Raw genomic sequence first — 15,755 nt, 5'->3', positions numbered from 1 at the left:
ATAGCAACACCTGAGGGAATGGCATCTAAAACAATGACATCGAAAATCAATTCACAGCAATTTGGTGGGATGACATCATTGATGTTTGCTCAAAAGCTCTGAACTATCATTTGTGGCAGTTAAAATACCTTCGGAATTGACCAATGTCACATGGCTTGAACTTGACCATAATTTACACACATTATCAAGAAAGTTACATCATGACAAAGAAACATTTACATATACACTATAGAGCCGTATTTAAACACGCATGCGTACTTGGGAAATCCGGTCACTGGTTGGTTCCGGAAATAGTATTTTTGTTAGGTCGATAGAACTGAAATAGGGTGTTTTGAATTAGTTCTTTCTCTCACCGTTTTTTTATCTGCATACATTTCGGTAGGTAACCTGCATACTTTGCACATTCGGTAGGAAATTTAATCTACACGTGTCTGTTTAAACTAACATGGGCTAGCTGGAGTTCTTTTTCAGGCAACTAAATGGCTAACAACGTTAGCTGTCATGTCGGAAGAACTGACTTTGTTAGATATGGCACGTTGAAACGCATGTTTTAATTAACGACCCACTGTAGAGACACCTAGTTGCCAAATCGACGTCCTTTGGTCCAAGTCTTGTTAGCTAACAAGCTACAATTTCCTGTAATGCTAACGTTAGCTGCTGTGGGAGGTTCGCAGGTGCCACACGAACAAGCAAGGCCTGGCTGAACAGGCGCATGGGGGAAGGTCCCCGTGCTCACACTAAAGCCTCCCATATTGGATGGCAACTAAGCAGGCTAGCTAACTTCACCTAACTACAGTTTGATTGTAACCAAGCTTTGTCACGATGAATATTAAACAATGTCAACTTTGCTAGTTATCCAAATGACCAGGTGTGGCTTGCTAAAAGATATCCAGAACAAGGCATAGCATTAGTCTTGACTGGCTCGCATGGGCCTAACTTTAGGTAAATACTGGTGGGCAGAGCACGTTTCCAACTAGCTATACATAGCCTGCTAATGTTTAGTTATCTTGACAGTGCTCAATCACAGACGTTAATGTTAAACTTTTCTCATCCAGAGTGTCTTTTATGAATAATCAAAAGCAGCAAAAGCCAACGCTAACCGGCCAGCGTTTCAAAACGAGGAAAAGAGGTAAGTTGGGCATCTTCATTGTCGACCAATTGACCACTATTTTGGTTTCACCTTTCTATGTCAAAATGCTACCGGCAGTGAAATTCTGGCATGTTTTTCAACAGATGAAAAGGAGAGATTTGACCCTACTCAGTTTCAAGAAAGTATCGTACAAGGCTTGAATCAAACTGGCTCTGATTTGGAAGCTGTTGCAAAATTCCTTGATGCCTCTGGCGCCAAGCTTGACTACCGCCGGTATGCAGAGACACTCTTTGACATCCTGGTGGCTGGCGGAATGCTTGGTGAGTACAGATCTTTAAGTAGTGTTGAAAGTCCGTAACTTTCAGGGATCCCTTGCCTCCTTCCAAAGTCCCACCCATCGGACCTTCAACAATGTGTTTTTTGAGAAGGAAAGGGGATTCATGGAGAGTTTTAGAGGAAGTGTAGTGTTGGTCAGATTCCATACTGTTTGGTAAACCACTGTTGTCCAGATCAGCACACATGACACTTTCTTTCTCCCCCTTCACCTGTCTGCAGCCCCAGGAGGTAGTATATCGGACGACCTGACCCGCACAGAGTTCTGCCTCTTCACGGCACAAGAGGACCTTGAGACGATGCAAGCATATGCTCAGGTAAGAGGATGTGGAAATAATTTCTTAGGGCAAAGTATCTATATCCAACTATAGATATACATCTGTCAAGAAGCTCTACCCAGCTAATCAATGCTGTATAATGAATTTACCACAATTTCATATCTTACTTTGTTTTGAACCTGTAGGTTTTTAACAAGCTGATCCGGCGTTACAAGTACCTGGAGAAAGGGTTTGAGGAGGAGATCAAGAAGGTGAGACAGTTGGTTTGAACTCCTGCTTGGCAGTTGTCACTGATGGAAGTTGCACATAATGGAACCTGCATGAGCTGTTTGAATGGGATTTTATTTTCGCAACAAAGAACTGAAACATTTACCCTGCAGGCTCATTATTTTATCTACTCCACAGTTGCTGCTGTTTTTAAAAGGGTTCACCGAATCCGAACGCAACAAGTTGGCCATGCTCACTGGCATTCTGTTGGCCAATGGAAATATATCAGCCGCTGTCATTGGAAGTCTCTTCAATGAGAACGTGGTCAAAGAGGGTGAGTGTCTGCCAGCCCACCACTATCTTTACCTTATTATCTTTACCTGTCCAATAAGAGCTGCTTGTTTTCATTTTCACAAATGTTTTGGTTACGGTGAGCCCTAATGAACATGACCCTCTTCACTGGATTTTTGTTAAATGGTCTCTGAAATGGACACAGTATTCAGTCAAACAACTTATTTTTTTATCAATCCAATGTCTCTGAAATGTTTTTTAGTTCATACAAATGAGTGATTTGAGTGCTGTTCATTGCAGGGTACCTGCGGCTTTGACTGTTGCTTTATGACTGTTTTGCAGGAGTATCTGCAGCCTTTGCTGTGAAACTGTTCAAGTCCTGGATCTATGAAAGGGATATCAACGCTGTTGCTGTGGCTCTCCGCAAAGTCAGCATGGACAACAGGCTGATGGTAAAGCTACAATTCCTTACTCATTTCCTCTTTTTTTTTTTTTTTTTTGTACGTAATGTTTCAGCTACCGTCTCTTATGACCGAAATTAGCTTCTGGACATCAGAACAGCGATTACTCACCTGGAATTGGACATAGAATTTTTCTTTTAATGAGTTGGACGAGAGGGATTTACTCCAGACGCCCGAACAGGCCCTCATCCCTATCGTTCACAACAGGAGAAAGAGACAAAGATTTTGCGGAAGGAGATTGGGGGTGCCTTAGGCGACGAGTGGCTAATCTGCCTTTGTATGTTGGCTAACAGCACAGATGGCAATCGCTGGAAAATAAATGGGACGAACTAAAAGCATGTATTAACTGTAATTTTATGTTTCACCGAGGTGATGTAATGTCGTCGTGGCTGAATGACCAACATGAATAACATACAGCTGGCGGGTTATACTCTATCGGCAGGATAGAACAGCAGCCTCTGGTAAGACGGTCTATGTATATTTGTAGGAAGGAAGTCTCAAGGTTTTTCTCGTCTGAGGTAGAGTATTTAATGATAAGCTGTAGACCACACGAGCTACGTAGAGTTTTCATGTGTGTTTTTCATAGATGCCACAGACCGATGCGGCACTAAGACCGCACTCAATGAGCTGTATACCACCATAAACAGGAAAACGCTCATCCAGAGGTGGCGCTCCTAGTGGCTGGGAACTTTAATGCATGGGAAACTTAAATCAGTTTTACTTCATTTCTATCAGCATATTAATTGCCAGTGTAACAATATAGCTTCCGTCCCTCTCCTCGCCCCTACCTGGGCTCGATCCAGGAACACATCGACAACAGCCACACTCGAAGCAGCGTTACCCATCGTTCCACAAAAGCAGCGGCCCTTTCAGCGCAAGGGGAATAACTACTCCAAATCTAAAAGCGAGTGACTTTTGAAACGGTATTAGCGTACACCCAGCTAACTTGCTCGCCATTTCACATTGGTTACACCAGCCATCAGGCTGATAGGCTTGAAGTCATAAACAACGCTGTGCTTGCGAAGAGCTGCTGGCAAAATGATTACGGGCCTGCTGCAGACTGCTCTATCAAATCAGGCTTAATTATAACATAACACACAGAAATACGAGCCGTTGGTCATTAATATGGTTGAATCCGGAAATATATCGAAAAAAACAAAACGTTTATTTCAGTGAAATACGGAACCGTTCGGTATTTTATCTAACGGGTGGCATCTCTTAAGTCTAAATGTTTTTGTTACATTGCACAACCTTCAATGTTATGTCATAATACGTCAAATTCTGCATTCATGTAACAGGCAGGCTTCTCGTGGAGTGCAATGGTTAGAGCGTTGGACTTGTTAACTGTACGGTTGCAGGATTGGATCCCCTGAGCTGATAAGGTGAAAATCTGTCGTTCTGCCCCTGAACAAGGCAGTTAACCAACCCACCGTTCCTAGGCCGTCATTGAAAATAAGAATGTGTTCTTAACTGACTTGCCTAGTTAAATAAAGGTATAAAAAATGTTTTTTTTTTTAATAATCTGAAATCTGCGCCCAAAAATAGATTTCCGATTGTTGTGAAAACTTGAAATCAGCCCGAATTAATCGGTCGACCTCTAGTACATACCCAAACCAGAAGCCATGGATTACAGGCAACATCCGCACCTGGTTAAAGGGTAGAGCTACCGCTTTCAAGGAGTGGGACTCTAACCCGGAAGCTTATAAGAAATACCACTATGCCCTCAGAACCATCAAACAGGCAAAGCACCAATACAGGACTAAGATCAAATCGTACTACTCTGACGCTCGTTGGATGTGGCAGGGCTTGCAAACTATTACAGACTACAAAGTGAAGCACAGCTGAGAGGCTTGTGTCACTGAGCAGCTATCAGATGAGCTAAATAACTTCTATGCTCGCTTCGAGGCAAGTAAACACTGAAACATGCATGAGAGCATCAGCTGTTGCGGACGACTGTGATCACGCTCTCCGCTGTCATCACGCTCTCCGCAGGTCAACATTCACAAGGCCGCAGGGCTGATTACCAGGACGTGTACTCTGAGCTTGCGCTGACCAACTCAAGTCTTCACTGACATTTTCAACCTCTCCCTGTCAGTCAACATTTTTCAAGCAGACCACCATTGTCCCTATGCCCAAGAACACAATGTGAGATTGCAATTCATTGACGACAGCTCAGCGTTCAACACCATAGTACCCTCAAAGCTCATCACTGGATCCTGAACTTCCTGACGGGTTGCCCCAGGTGGTAAGGTTAGGTAACAACACATCCTCCACAATGATCCTCAACACGGGGACCCCTCAGGGGTGCGTGCTCAGTCCCCTGTACTCCCTGTTCACTCATGATTGCACGACTCAACACCCATTAAGTTTGCCATTGACAGAACAGTGGTAGGCCTGAACAATGACGAGACAGCCTGTAGGGAGGTCCGAGACCTGCCTGTGTGGTGCAAGGATAACTTCTCCCTCAGCATGATCAAGACTAAGGAGATGATTGTGGACTACAGCAAAAGGAGGACCGAGCACACCCATTCTCATTGACAGGGCTGTAGTGGAGCAGGTTTAGAGCTTCAAGTTCCTTGGGTGTCCATATCACCAACAAACTAACATGGTCCAAGTACACCAAAACAGTCGTGAAGAGGACATGACAAAACCTATTTCCCCTCAGGAGACTGAAAAGATTTGGCATGGGTCATCATGTCCTCAAAAGGTTCTACAGCTGCACCATCGAGCATCCTGACGGTTGCATCACTTCCTGGTATGGCAACTGCCCGGCCTCCGACTGCAAGGCACTACAGAGGCTTGTGCGTACGACCCAGGCTTTTAAACAGCTTCTACCCCCAAGCCATAACTCTTGAACATCTAATTGAATGACTACCCAGACCATTTGCATTGTGTGTGTGTGTGTGTCTCCCCCCTCTCTACGCTGCTGCTACTCTCATCTATGCATAGTCACTTTAACTCTATCTACATGTACATATTACCTATAACCGGTGCCCCCGCACACTGACTCTGTACCGGTACCACCTGTATATAGCCTCGATATTGTTATTTTACTGCTGCTCGCTCTTTAGTTATTTCTTACTTTAAAAAAAACGTTATTTTCTTAACTGTGTTGTTGGTTAAGGGCTTGTAAGTAAACATAGTTTACCCTGTAAGCCCCGTGTCCTACTAATTGTCTGCGGTGTTTCGCTCGTCCCTTGTACTTGATTGACTCCAGGCCACTAATTAGTAAGGCACTCCCCTCACCTGCTTGTCTAGGCCTTAATTGCAAGGAAAAACCAGCAGGCACCAGGCCCGCCATGGAAATGAGTTTGATACACCTGCTGTAAGCAGTCTATGGACAAGGCATGACAGCAATCCATGCTTTGTTTTAGTATCCCTTTCCATATGTTAGCATTTTTAGCATTTGTGGCACAAATCCCACTAGTCATGGGACCAATATTAACATTTCACACCACTTTCAAATCCTCTGAGTGACTTTTGAGCTTCGCAATCAATTTGAGAATTTTGAATGATTTAGACGTGCGAAAAATGCTAATCGGTCCCATGACTTTAATGGGATTTGTTCATAAATGCTGAAATGTTAGCATATTGAAATTGTGCGAGGGATACTAAAGCATGGATTTCTGTTGTACCTTATCCATAGGGGTAAGGAAGCAAGTATAATTTTGTTATTTGGGTGAACTATCCCTTCAAGACTAGTCGTAATCTAAAAAGCATGTTCAATGGAGATTGTCTGTTGAACCAGCACCAAGAGTTTTTATATAGGTCTGTAGATTTAAAACAAAATAAATATTGAATGGGAACTAATTACTTGTATCTATCTGTCATAGGAACTCTTTCCCGCCAACAAGCGGAGCTGTGAGCATTTTTCTAAGTACTTCACTGACGCGGGACTGAAGGAGCTGTCGGACTTTGCCAGGAACCAGGAGGCCATCGGGTCCCGTAAGGAGCTGCAGAAAGAGCTCCAGGAGATGATTGCCCGCGGGGACAACTTCAAAGATGTGAGGCCTGGCTACTCTATTCTTATACAGTGGGCTCAAAGTATTGGGACAGTGACACATGATATATTTTGTCTCTACTGCATACAGAACTTGGTATTTGAAATGATACAATGACAGGTTAAAGTGCAGACTGTCAGCTTTCATTTGAGGGTATTTTCATCAATCGGGCAAACTATTTAGAAATTACACCACTTTTTGTGCATAGTCCCCACTTTAAAAAAAAAATAAAAATTTAAGAGGACCAAAAGTATTGGGACAAATTAGTTTGTGTATTAAAGTAGTCAATTTATTTGGTCCCATATTCCTAGCACGCAACAATTGTAGCGTAATACTCAAGAAGCCTAGAGGCTGTAATCGCTACCAAAGGTGCTTCAACAAAGTACTGAGTAAAGGGTTTAACGTTTTTGCTTTGTCATTATGGGATGTTTGAAAAAAACTATTTTAGAATAAGGCTGTAATGTAACAAAGTGGAAAAGTCGAGGGGTCCGAATGCGCTGTACAGTTCATATAAGGATATCAGTAAATTGAAATACATCTTAGGCTTATCTATGGATTTCACATGACCAGGGGCCCAGCTATGGATGGCCCTGAAAGGGCATCAGCCCACCCACTTGGAAGCCAGACCCAGCCAATCGGAATGAGCTTCTTCCACAAAAGGACTTTATTATAGACACTCGTCAGTTTCATCAGTGTTCCGGGTGGCTGGTCTCTACCGATCCCGCAGGCAAAGAACCTGGTTGTGGAGGTTTTGGGCTTGCGTGGTTACACATGGTCTACATTTGAGGCTAGAAGTACTGCAAAATTCTCTAAAATGGCTTATGGTAGAGAAATGAATGCTCAATTCTTTGGCAACCGCTCTGCTGGTCGTGCCTCTTGTCAGCAGAGGAATTGCCCGCTCCCTCAACTTGAAACATCTGTGACATTGTATTGTGACAACTGCACATTTTAGTGGCCATTTGTCCTCAGCACAAGGTGCACCTGTTTAATAAGCATACTGTTTAATCAGCGTCTTGATATTCCACACCTGTCGGGTAGATGAATTATGTTGGCAAATGAGAAATGCTCACTTACAGGGAAGTAAACAAATTAAAATACCTTTTGTGCATACATAAAAAATTTTCCCCACATTGGACCTACACTTTACATGTTGCGTTTATATTTTATATATATGAGCGCTTGATAGCTGTTCATTGACATGTTCCCTGCTTTGTTTAGATAATTGCCTACGTCAGGGAGGAGATGAAGAAGACCAGCATCTCTGAACAACTGATGATCGGCATCGTGTGGTCCAGTGTCATGAGCTGTGTGGAATGGAACAAGAAGGAAGAGCTGGTCTGCGAACAATCTATCAAACACTTGAAGGTAAAAGCTTTGTAACTGTAGACTTCTGCGTTATTGAACAGGTCTCTTGCCAAACATTTCTCAATGAGACAAACCTAGATGAAGGTTAAATTAGTTGCTGCTAAATTAACTTCAGATTAGTGTTTTCTGGAACTGTATAGTATTGGAAGAGGGTGGTGTGGTACTAATATTGGCCAGATTGTAGTGTGCCCCCCCTGTATAGCGGTTAAGAGTGTTGGGTAAGTAACCAAAATGGCGCCGGGTCAAATCCACAAGCCAACTAGGTGAAAATACTGTTAATGTGCCCTTAAGCAAGGCACTTAACCCTAATTGCTCTGGACAAGAGCATTGGTTTAACTTGAGTGTAGGGGGCAGGATTTTAGTTTTTGGCAAAAAAAAACGTACGCATTTGAAACCGCCTATTTCTCAGGCCCAGAAACTAGAATATGCATATACTTGTCAGATTAGGATAAACACTCTAAAGTTTCCAAAACTGTCCAAATATTCTGTGAGTATAACAGAACTGATATTGTAGGCGAAAATCCAACAAGGAAATGCTGTTTTTTCTGAAAGCTCTCTGTTCCATTGGATGCCTTGCCTCCATTTTAAAGGGATATCAACCAGATTCCTCAAGGTGTCAACAGTCTTTAGACATAGTTTCAGGCTTTTATTTTGAAAAATGAGCGAGAAAGATAACATCGCGTCAGTGGATAGCTGGGTGTTCGCAGAGTTTTGCTTGTGCAACAGAGTGGGGCAGCCATTGTCTCTCCTATTGAAAAAGCGACAGTCCCGGTTGATATATTATCGATTATATATATTTTACAACCAACCTGAGTATTTATTATAAAAAACGTTTGACATGTTTCTGTGGACATTACGGATACTATTTGGAATTTTTGTCTGTCGTGACCGCTCGAGCCTGTGGATTTCTGAACATAACGCACCAAACAAATGGAGTTGTTTTGGATATAAAAATAATCTTTATGGAACAAAAGGAACATTTATTGTGGAACTGGGAGTCTCGTGAGTGCAAACATCTGAAGATCATCAAAGGTAAGCGATTTAATCTATTGCTTTTCTGACTTGTGACCAATCTACTTGGCTGCTAGGCGTTTGTAGTATTTTGTCTACTGAGAGAGATGTTCTTACATAAATGCTTGTTATGCGTTTATGCCAGGTGGATTAGCAACAAGCTAAAATGTGTTTTGCTATATTGCACTTGTGATTTCATGAAAATTAAATATGTTTAGTAATTTAATTTGAATTTGTCGCACTGCAATTCAGCGGGTGTTGATGAAAATTACGCTAATGGGATAGGTGCGTCAAGAAGTTAATGACTAAAATGGAAATGTATGTGCTTATATTGCTGCTGTGCTTGCCCCTGACATCTTGTCATTGCCACTAAGAATCTGTTCTTATTTGACTTGCCTATTAGTAAATTAAAGATTGGATACATGGAAACTTATTGGTCCTCTCTCCACCACAGCATTAGTCCTCTCCTGAAGGTGTTCACCTCCCAAGGAGCCTCTGAGATCATCTAGTGTCTCACCCTCCTGTACCCTAACCCCGTGTCTTTCATACTCTCTCTTCTCCACAGCAATACAGTCCTCTCCTGAAGGCATTCACCTCCCAGGGAGCCTCTGAGATCATTCTGCTGGTGAAGATCCAGGAGTACTGCTATGACAACATCCACTTCATGAAGGCCTTCCAGAAGATTGTGGTGCTCCTCTACAAAGGTGTGGGACCTGGTTGAAAGTACTGCACACTAAAGGGAATAGGGTGCCATTTCGGACCGACTGTGGGGCGGGGGGGCACAATGGCTCTCATGTGACATGTAATTTTCATTAGGTACCGAAGAAAATGGACTGAAACGGGGACAGAGACTTCCCCAGACTTATCTAATAAGAAACATTCATTTTCGTTATCCTTTGAGGCTTTATGCTGTGCCCCAATGAACCCTGGTCCCCTGGCTTTCATTACATTTAACATTTAAGTCATTTAGCAGACGCTCTTATCCAGAGCGACTTACAAATTGGTGCATTCACCTTATGACATCCAGTGGAACAGCCACTTTACAATAGTGCATCTAAATCTTAAGGGGGGAGTGAGAGAAGGATTACTTTATCCTATCCTAGGTATTCCTTAAAGAGGTGACCTTTAAGGAATTCGTGACCTTTGACCTAACATTTGTATGTTCCTTGTTCTCGCCCCCTCTTCCAACACAGCGGATGTTTTGAGTGAAGAGGCCATTCTTAAGTGGTACACAGAGGCCCACGTTGCTAAAGGAAAGAGTGTTTTCCTCGAGCAGATGAAGAAATTTGTTGAGTGGCTGAAGCATGCAGAGGAAGGTAAAAATATATTTTTTAAACACGTTTTCATAGTAAATACTCACCTTTTTGGAAAAACACATGTTCTCTTAATATTCATGTGTTAAATTGAAATGTTCTGATTTGAGTCCACTCTTTTCTCTCTTCCAGAGTCTGAGTCCGAGGAGGAGGACGAGAACTGAGAACTCAACCCTCCGGGTGTGCATTTTAAATGGCACAGTAGGAGCAGTAGAATGTTACTGAAGTGCTCGTCTCTCCCAGTCCTGTTTTTCTATTTTACCCCTCTCCAACTTCAACATTTACATTTAATTCAAGAGCTGTGATGTCCACAGTACACTCCTTATTAGATTTGATTTGAAACTTACCCTTAGTAGTTCACATATATTGTGAATTAAAACCTCAATCATAAAATGAACAAATGATGTGTTGATTTGTTTGGAAAGATGCAGAAATGAACCCCCTTTTTTATTAGTATTTCATTCTACTTGATGATTAAGAAACTCTATTGATGTTGCTGCATCCAGTCTAAAGTCTGATAAACCATGATATCCCCGATACTGCTGTATCTGTTAATGTTGCAGTAGTGCGCCTTCTTGCCACGTGACTTAAAGGCACCCTAAAATGACAAGTCATTGCCTTCTCGCCAAAGGATTCACCGGTAGCCCTATCCTCATGTTAGCTCCTTTCCTTACCTTGGCCTTTTGGACAAACCTGTAATGAACAGTTGAATTGGTGATCAAATGAACGTTGTGCAGTGACTCATCTTGGTATAACCACCTTTTGACCTGACTGACATCCTCTCTGGAAGATGAATTGCCAGCTAAGTAATTAATACTGGTTACCACTTTCTTTAATCTGAATAAACCAATTGACTTTTTTTAAAGAAATAAAAAGGACTAATTCATATTGTTTTGATTATTTATGGTATACAATTGTCTGGTGTGTCGCAATGCAATCAATTACTATACTTTAACATGGCTGCCTGCTGTACTTATACATCTCCACCTGAGGTCCCAAATTCAGACACAGCTTAATGTTATTACTGGGTAAACCTGATGAGTGTACTACACAAGCCACAGTAAATGGTCTTGGGAGATTAAAAAAAAATATATATATATATTTATTAAGGCTGTGTTAACACAGGAAGAAAAATTCTGATCTTTTGCCCAATTATGGACAAAAGAGCTGATCTGATTGGTCAAGTTAGTGGAACAAATCAGAATTGGACTGCCTGTGTAAACTTGGCCTAAGGGTCTTTTTACATGCACATTCAAGTCATCAGTCCAATATTATTTTGAAAGTAGTTTAATGATTGTGTTTACAAGTCAAATAATATATATTTTTAACTAATTGTACAAAAATACAATTTTTTTTCTTAAACAGCTTCTCATTGTTTATCTGCAGAGGACAATTGTCTTCCATAAGTTATGAGAAATTCAAGTATGTTTACAACAATGCTACACATTACAATAGACTTGGAGGTAGGCCTATAATTCTATTAGGTTAATACATTCAGAGATCTTCATTGAGGTAAAAGTGTATTGCAATCCGTGTGCAACAAGTTATTTGTTTTGGATAATTCATAAAAATATTGTATTTTTATCTTGCATGATTTTGAAGTAATTTAATATATACCCAAATCGATGCATAAAATAAAAATATTGTGTTAAGCTGAAAGGTGTTGCAGGTCCAGTGCAGTCAATTCTGTTCCGGTCTTTTAAATTATATTGTACTGATGAAACTAACACTGTAAAAGTATGACAACATTTGATCAGTGTTATTTCCTGGTAGTTGCTGGTTGAAAATACAATCTACACAGGACCTTCTGCTCAGCAGGTTTGCACAGGTGGGAGTTTTGACTATCCATTGTGACATCACCATGCAGTTAATACACCATGACCTATAAGAGTTCCAAACTTCCAACTCAGACCACTCCCAGACAGTCCTAGCAAAATTCTTGCTTGAGAAAGTTTTTCCCCCTATTTTAATGGAAATCTATTACAGTAAGGTACTTTGTTAAGTAGAAATGATTTGATGCTGATATAAAAACAGCTGCATAGGGCCTTCAAAGGTGCAACCAATACTGCACAGACACACATGCAGAACTATTGTGTGTTTGTGAATTGTGAAAAGGCTTGTGCAATACATGCAAGTAAACATTTCTCAACATATGGTATAACATTGAGCTCCCAAAAGCAGTGATTAGATATATGTATGTTACGTTTTCTTCTGTTCCACACCATGTTACATTTGACATGGAATATGATTTGATGTTGTGGTAAAGTTTGTAAACACTAAGTGGGGTTGCTTCTGCTGTACTAGAGGGGGGGGGGCTATATATAACACTTTAATATTTGGATTCAAGCACATTTTATATTTGTTTTGCCTCCCCCATTTAGAGTTCAAGACTCCCATGAAAGCAGTGGCTTATACTCATTTACTAAGTGGACTATCCTGGTTAAAATGGAATACAATTTTACAGCTACCAAAGTATATTTGGGGCTATTGAATTGAGTTTGAATTCATAATAATCAAGCAAGGCACCCTCTACTCATTTGGCAAAAGATGAGTCAGTCAGGAGACGAGCCAACCAGTCCACTACTCTACTGACAGCAACCGCTGCACGGCCTAGGCTTGTGTTACAACCATGTGACTGGCTGCATGGGGGAGGCGAGACTGTGTTTTTAGGAGCGCAACACTAGGGCTTACTATTTCTGATACCGAAATAGCCCACTGTCAGGTGGAACCTTACACATTGTGCTCGAGTTACAATTTGACCAAAACACAGTGGATAAGACGCACATGTGAGAACAGAAAGTGCATTTCAGTGGGGGGTTGTCCTAAGATTTAGCAAGAATATGTACAAAGTTATATCGGGGTTTTTTTTCTCACTCGTAGGTACATGTAAACATCCGTGTGACTTGGTATGCATCCTGGTCTTGACAGTAGTGCGTGACCATGTCAGATGGCTGTGTGCTTTTCTCCATCTCTGAGCTGTGAGGGTAGAGAAATTGTAGTAGTTTACATTGAAATAAAACCGTTGAAATACTATTCATTGTGATGGCTGTTATGGAATTGCTCCAATGTTAAATAAAGTACTGGCCCGTTTACTAAATGTAGCCAAATCCCATCCATCCATCCTATTTTATGAGATTACGTGCAGCCTTCCATCATAGTCCACAGCCTGTCAACCAATATATACTGATTTATTTTGAGGACTCACCGTTTTCCTCTGGTTACTGAGACAGAAAGTGCATATGGGCCTGAGCGGGGGGCTGCTGCTGTTGATGTTGGTGCTGCTCTGCAGGATGCTGTGGTACCTGAGACAGGGCTGTCCGTCCAAACACTCTTCCCCCAGCAGCAGCACGTTGGCAAGGTGGGAGATGTAGCTGGACGCCAGGCGCAGCGTCTCGATCTTGGACAGTTTCCTGTCGGCCGGTTCTGTGGGGATGAGGGTGCGCAGCGCGGTGAAGGCCGTGTTCACGCTGTGGGTCCTGTCCCGTTCCCGCGCGTTGGCTGCCTGTCTCTGTTTGCTAACGCCCGGCAGACGCCTGCTGCACCCCCTCTCCCTCTGCCTGGCTCCCTCCCGGCACCCTCCCTGGGGGCTACAGCCGCCGCCCGTCGACTTGTTGTCGGAGCTCTCCTCGCTTCCACTATCCAGCTCGTCCAGGTCGGAGGGGAAACCGTCCGGCGTGGCACTCTGTTCGCTCCCTGTGGACTTCATGGTGGACCTGGCTGGGTGTCTAAGGCGGGGGGACTGAGCTGCAACTGTGTCTGTTTCATGGTGCAGCCGACTGCTGCCAACCACTTTATAAAAGCAGAGTGAAAATAGCACCTGGGACCAGCTGCCGCCGTGTGATCCGGTGACTGGGGGTGGGGGATCCTGCGCTAACTGGGCTCACGCCATTCCCTTGGCAGAGCAGCATGCCATTTCTTGAATAACGGATCCGTTCTGGGCCCGGTCACCGTGCATGCGGCCTCTGGAAAAGGAAAGACAGGTGGAGGCTAGAGAGTAGAGGCCACCTGTCGTGGTTCTTTGGGTGCTAGAGGTTTATATATATACACCCCCCCCACCCCCCACAGAGAGCCAGCACACTCCCACTTTGCTCCTAATCCCTGCCCCTTGACCTCTAACCCTTCCATGTTTGCAGATCTGTAAGGTGGAAGCTTGACCATTACACTGCTTATACTTATCCAGCCCCTTCAGATCTGCACGCATTCAGGGGTCAGGGTGTGACAGTGTCGATGCACTACATTAACCTTCTCCCACTCTCAGCCCAGGTAAAGACATGGTCATGCTGTGACTCTCTACTCCCTCCTTCATCACAAACCTTAATTTTCTCATCTCCTGTTTCCTGGAAGTCTTTCATCTTTCATCTCAACTACCGGACGCCTCAACAACATACACACATTCGCACAAGCTTCTATTGCACGCAAAGGTGCAAAGGTCACAAAATGATGATAATGCAAATCTGGACATAATGAAAACATTCATCCGGTTTACATTATACCACTGTGTCAGTCAAGTGACACTGACGTTTAGAACACGTTGCACAGTTTCACATTAGGATGTGTGTTCCTAGAAATCCTGTCAGTATGATTTGGGGAAGCATTTCGTGGGGAAGTGCTACTTCGTTACAGCATGTCAACAACTCTCAGAACTCAAATTCAAACTCAGTTCAAACCCCAGTGAAGGAATTACTCCTTGGTCTTAGAGTCATGACACCAGCTTCAGCGCCCTCCGACCAGGACCGTGAGTGAATAGTCCAGGTGTATCAGTCCCCCTCCAGCTGTTCCTCCACCCCATGGCTGTCGCCCCATTAACTTGTGCCATCTTTAGCCTTGATATAAATATCTTCAATGCACAAGTCACTTATATAGTGTTACTTCAGTCAACTTTAAGATCATTATACCAAGATTCTTCGTCGTGATACCAGCAACAGTTTGTGTTCCCGGGAGCAATGTAAGTTGTGTGAAAAGAGAATTCTAATCACAGCAATTTCATGTCAATAGGTTGGAATGATTTCAAAGGGCCAACTGATGCTAATCAATGCAAGCATAAATTGTGGAAATGAAAATGAGGGGAGTTGATTTGTATGTGTGTTCTTGTTTTGGTATTTCAGGTCAATACTATGGGTTATATAGCAATAGACTGCATGTCATCACTAGATGGCAATATAGCACTGGTGTGGAACTACTATGAGCCATTTTGACAGAAGTACTTTTGACAGCCTTTATTTGTGTAGGTGGGCACGGGCATACATGCACAGGAATGGTGCTGTGTCAGCCGTGTGTGGGCTGTGTGTGTGTGTGTGACAGCACATTGGTTGACTTACTCGTGACAAGTGCGTGACATGTTTGACGCAGCAGCTCTGTCACTAACACTGTTGACAGAGGGAGAGCTCAGAGGCAAACTGCTCCTG

At 42.8% G+C, this 15,755-nt stretch overlaps 2 protein-coding genes across 3 annotated transcripts; one reads left to right on the top strand and one right to left on the bottom strand.

Moving 5' to 3' along the window:
• Positions 1 to 224: 224 nt before the first annotated feature.
• Positions 225 to 11,236, top strand: LOC118370162 (eIF5-mimic protein 2-A-like). 2 transcript variants are annotated; one of them, XM_035755014.1, is made up of 12 exons: positions 225 to 378; positions 1,056 to 1,129; positions 1,234 to 1,410; positions 1,646 to 1,740; positions 1,887 to 1,952; positions 2,107 to 2,242; positions 2,542 to 2,651; positions 6,494 to 6,664; positions 7,880 to 8,026; positions 9,603 to 9,741; positions 10,231 to 10,353; positions 10,483 to 11,236. In XM_035755014.1, exons 2-12 carry the CDS (start codon positions 1,066 to 1,068, stop codon positions 10,512 to 10,514), a joined length of 1,260 nt encoding a protein of 419 aa, XP_035610907.1. In that variant the 5' UTR covers positions 225 to 378; positions 1,056 to 1,065; the 3' UTR covers positions 10,515 to 11,236. The 2 variants fall into 2 exon arrangements, with proteins under 2 accessions (XP_035610907.1, XP_035610908.1); XM_035755015.1 differs by lacking the exons at positions 225 to 378; positions 1,056 to 1,129; positions 1,646 to 1,740 and having other exon boundaries at positions 1,333 to 1,410.
• Positions 11,237 to 13,162: 1,926 nt separating this feature from the next.
• Positions 13,163 to 14,345, bottom strand: LOC118370163 (transcription factor 15-like). Its single transcript, XM_035755016.2, has 2 exons — positions 13,556 to 14,345; positions 13,163 to 13,326 (listed from the first exon to the last, which is right to left on the bottom strand). The coding sequence occupies exons 1-2, from the start codon at positions 14,054 to 14,056 to the stop codon at positions 13,294 to 13,296; spliced, it is 534 nt and encodes a 177-aa protein (XP_035610909.1). The 5' UTR covers positions 14,057 to 14,345; the 3' UTR covers positions 13,163 to 13,293.
• Between the last annotated feature and the right edge of the window lie 1,410 nt (positions 14,346 to 15,755).

Source organism: Oncorhynchus keta, chromosome 37 (genome assembly GCF_023373465.1).
Source record: "Oncorhynchus keta strain PuntledgeMale-10-30-2019 chromosome 37, Oket_V2, whole genome shotgun sequence".
Classification (NCBI taxonomy): domain Eukaryota; kingdom Metazoa; phylum Chordata; class Actinopteri; order Salmoniformes; family Salmonidae; genus Oncorhynchus; species Oncorhynchus keta.
This window is presented reverse-complemented; position numbering and strand designations above follow the sequence as displayed.

Coding starts and splice junctions, on each gene's coding strand:
- LOC118370163 (XM_035755016.2), bottom strand. CDS start 14,056: ATGAAGTCCACAGGGAGCGAACAGAGTGCCACGCCGGACGGTTTCCCC. Junction 13,327..13,555: donor TCAGTAACCAGAGGAAAACG/GTGAGTCCTCAA, acceptor CTACCCTCACAG/CTCAGAGATGGAGAAAAGCA.
- LOC118370162 (XM_035755014.1), top strand. CDS start 1,066: ATGAATAATCAAAAGCAGCAAAAGCCAACGCTAACCGGCCAGCGTTTC. Junction 1,953..2,106: donor TTGAGGAGGAGATCAAGAAG/GTGAGACAGTTG, acceptor TCTACTCCACAG/TTGCTGCTGTTTTTAAAAGG. Junction 2,243..2,541: donor TGAGAACGTGGTCAAAGAGG/GTGAGTGTCTGC, acceptor ACTGTTTTGCAG/GAGTATCTGCAGCCTTTGCT.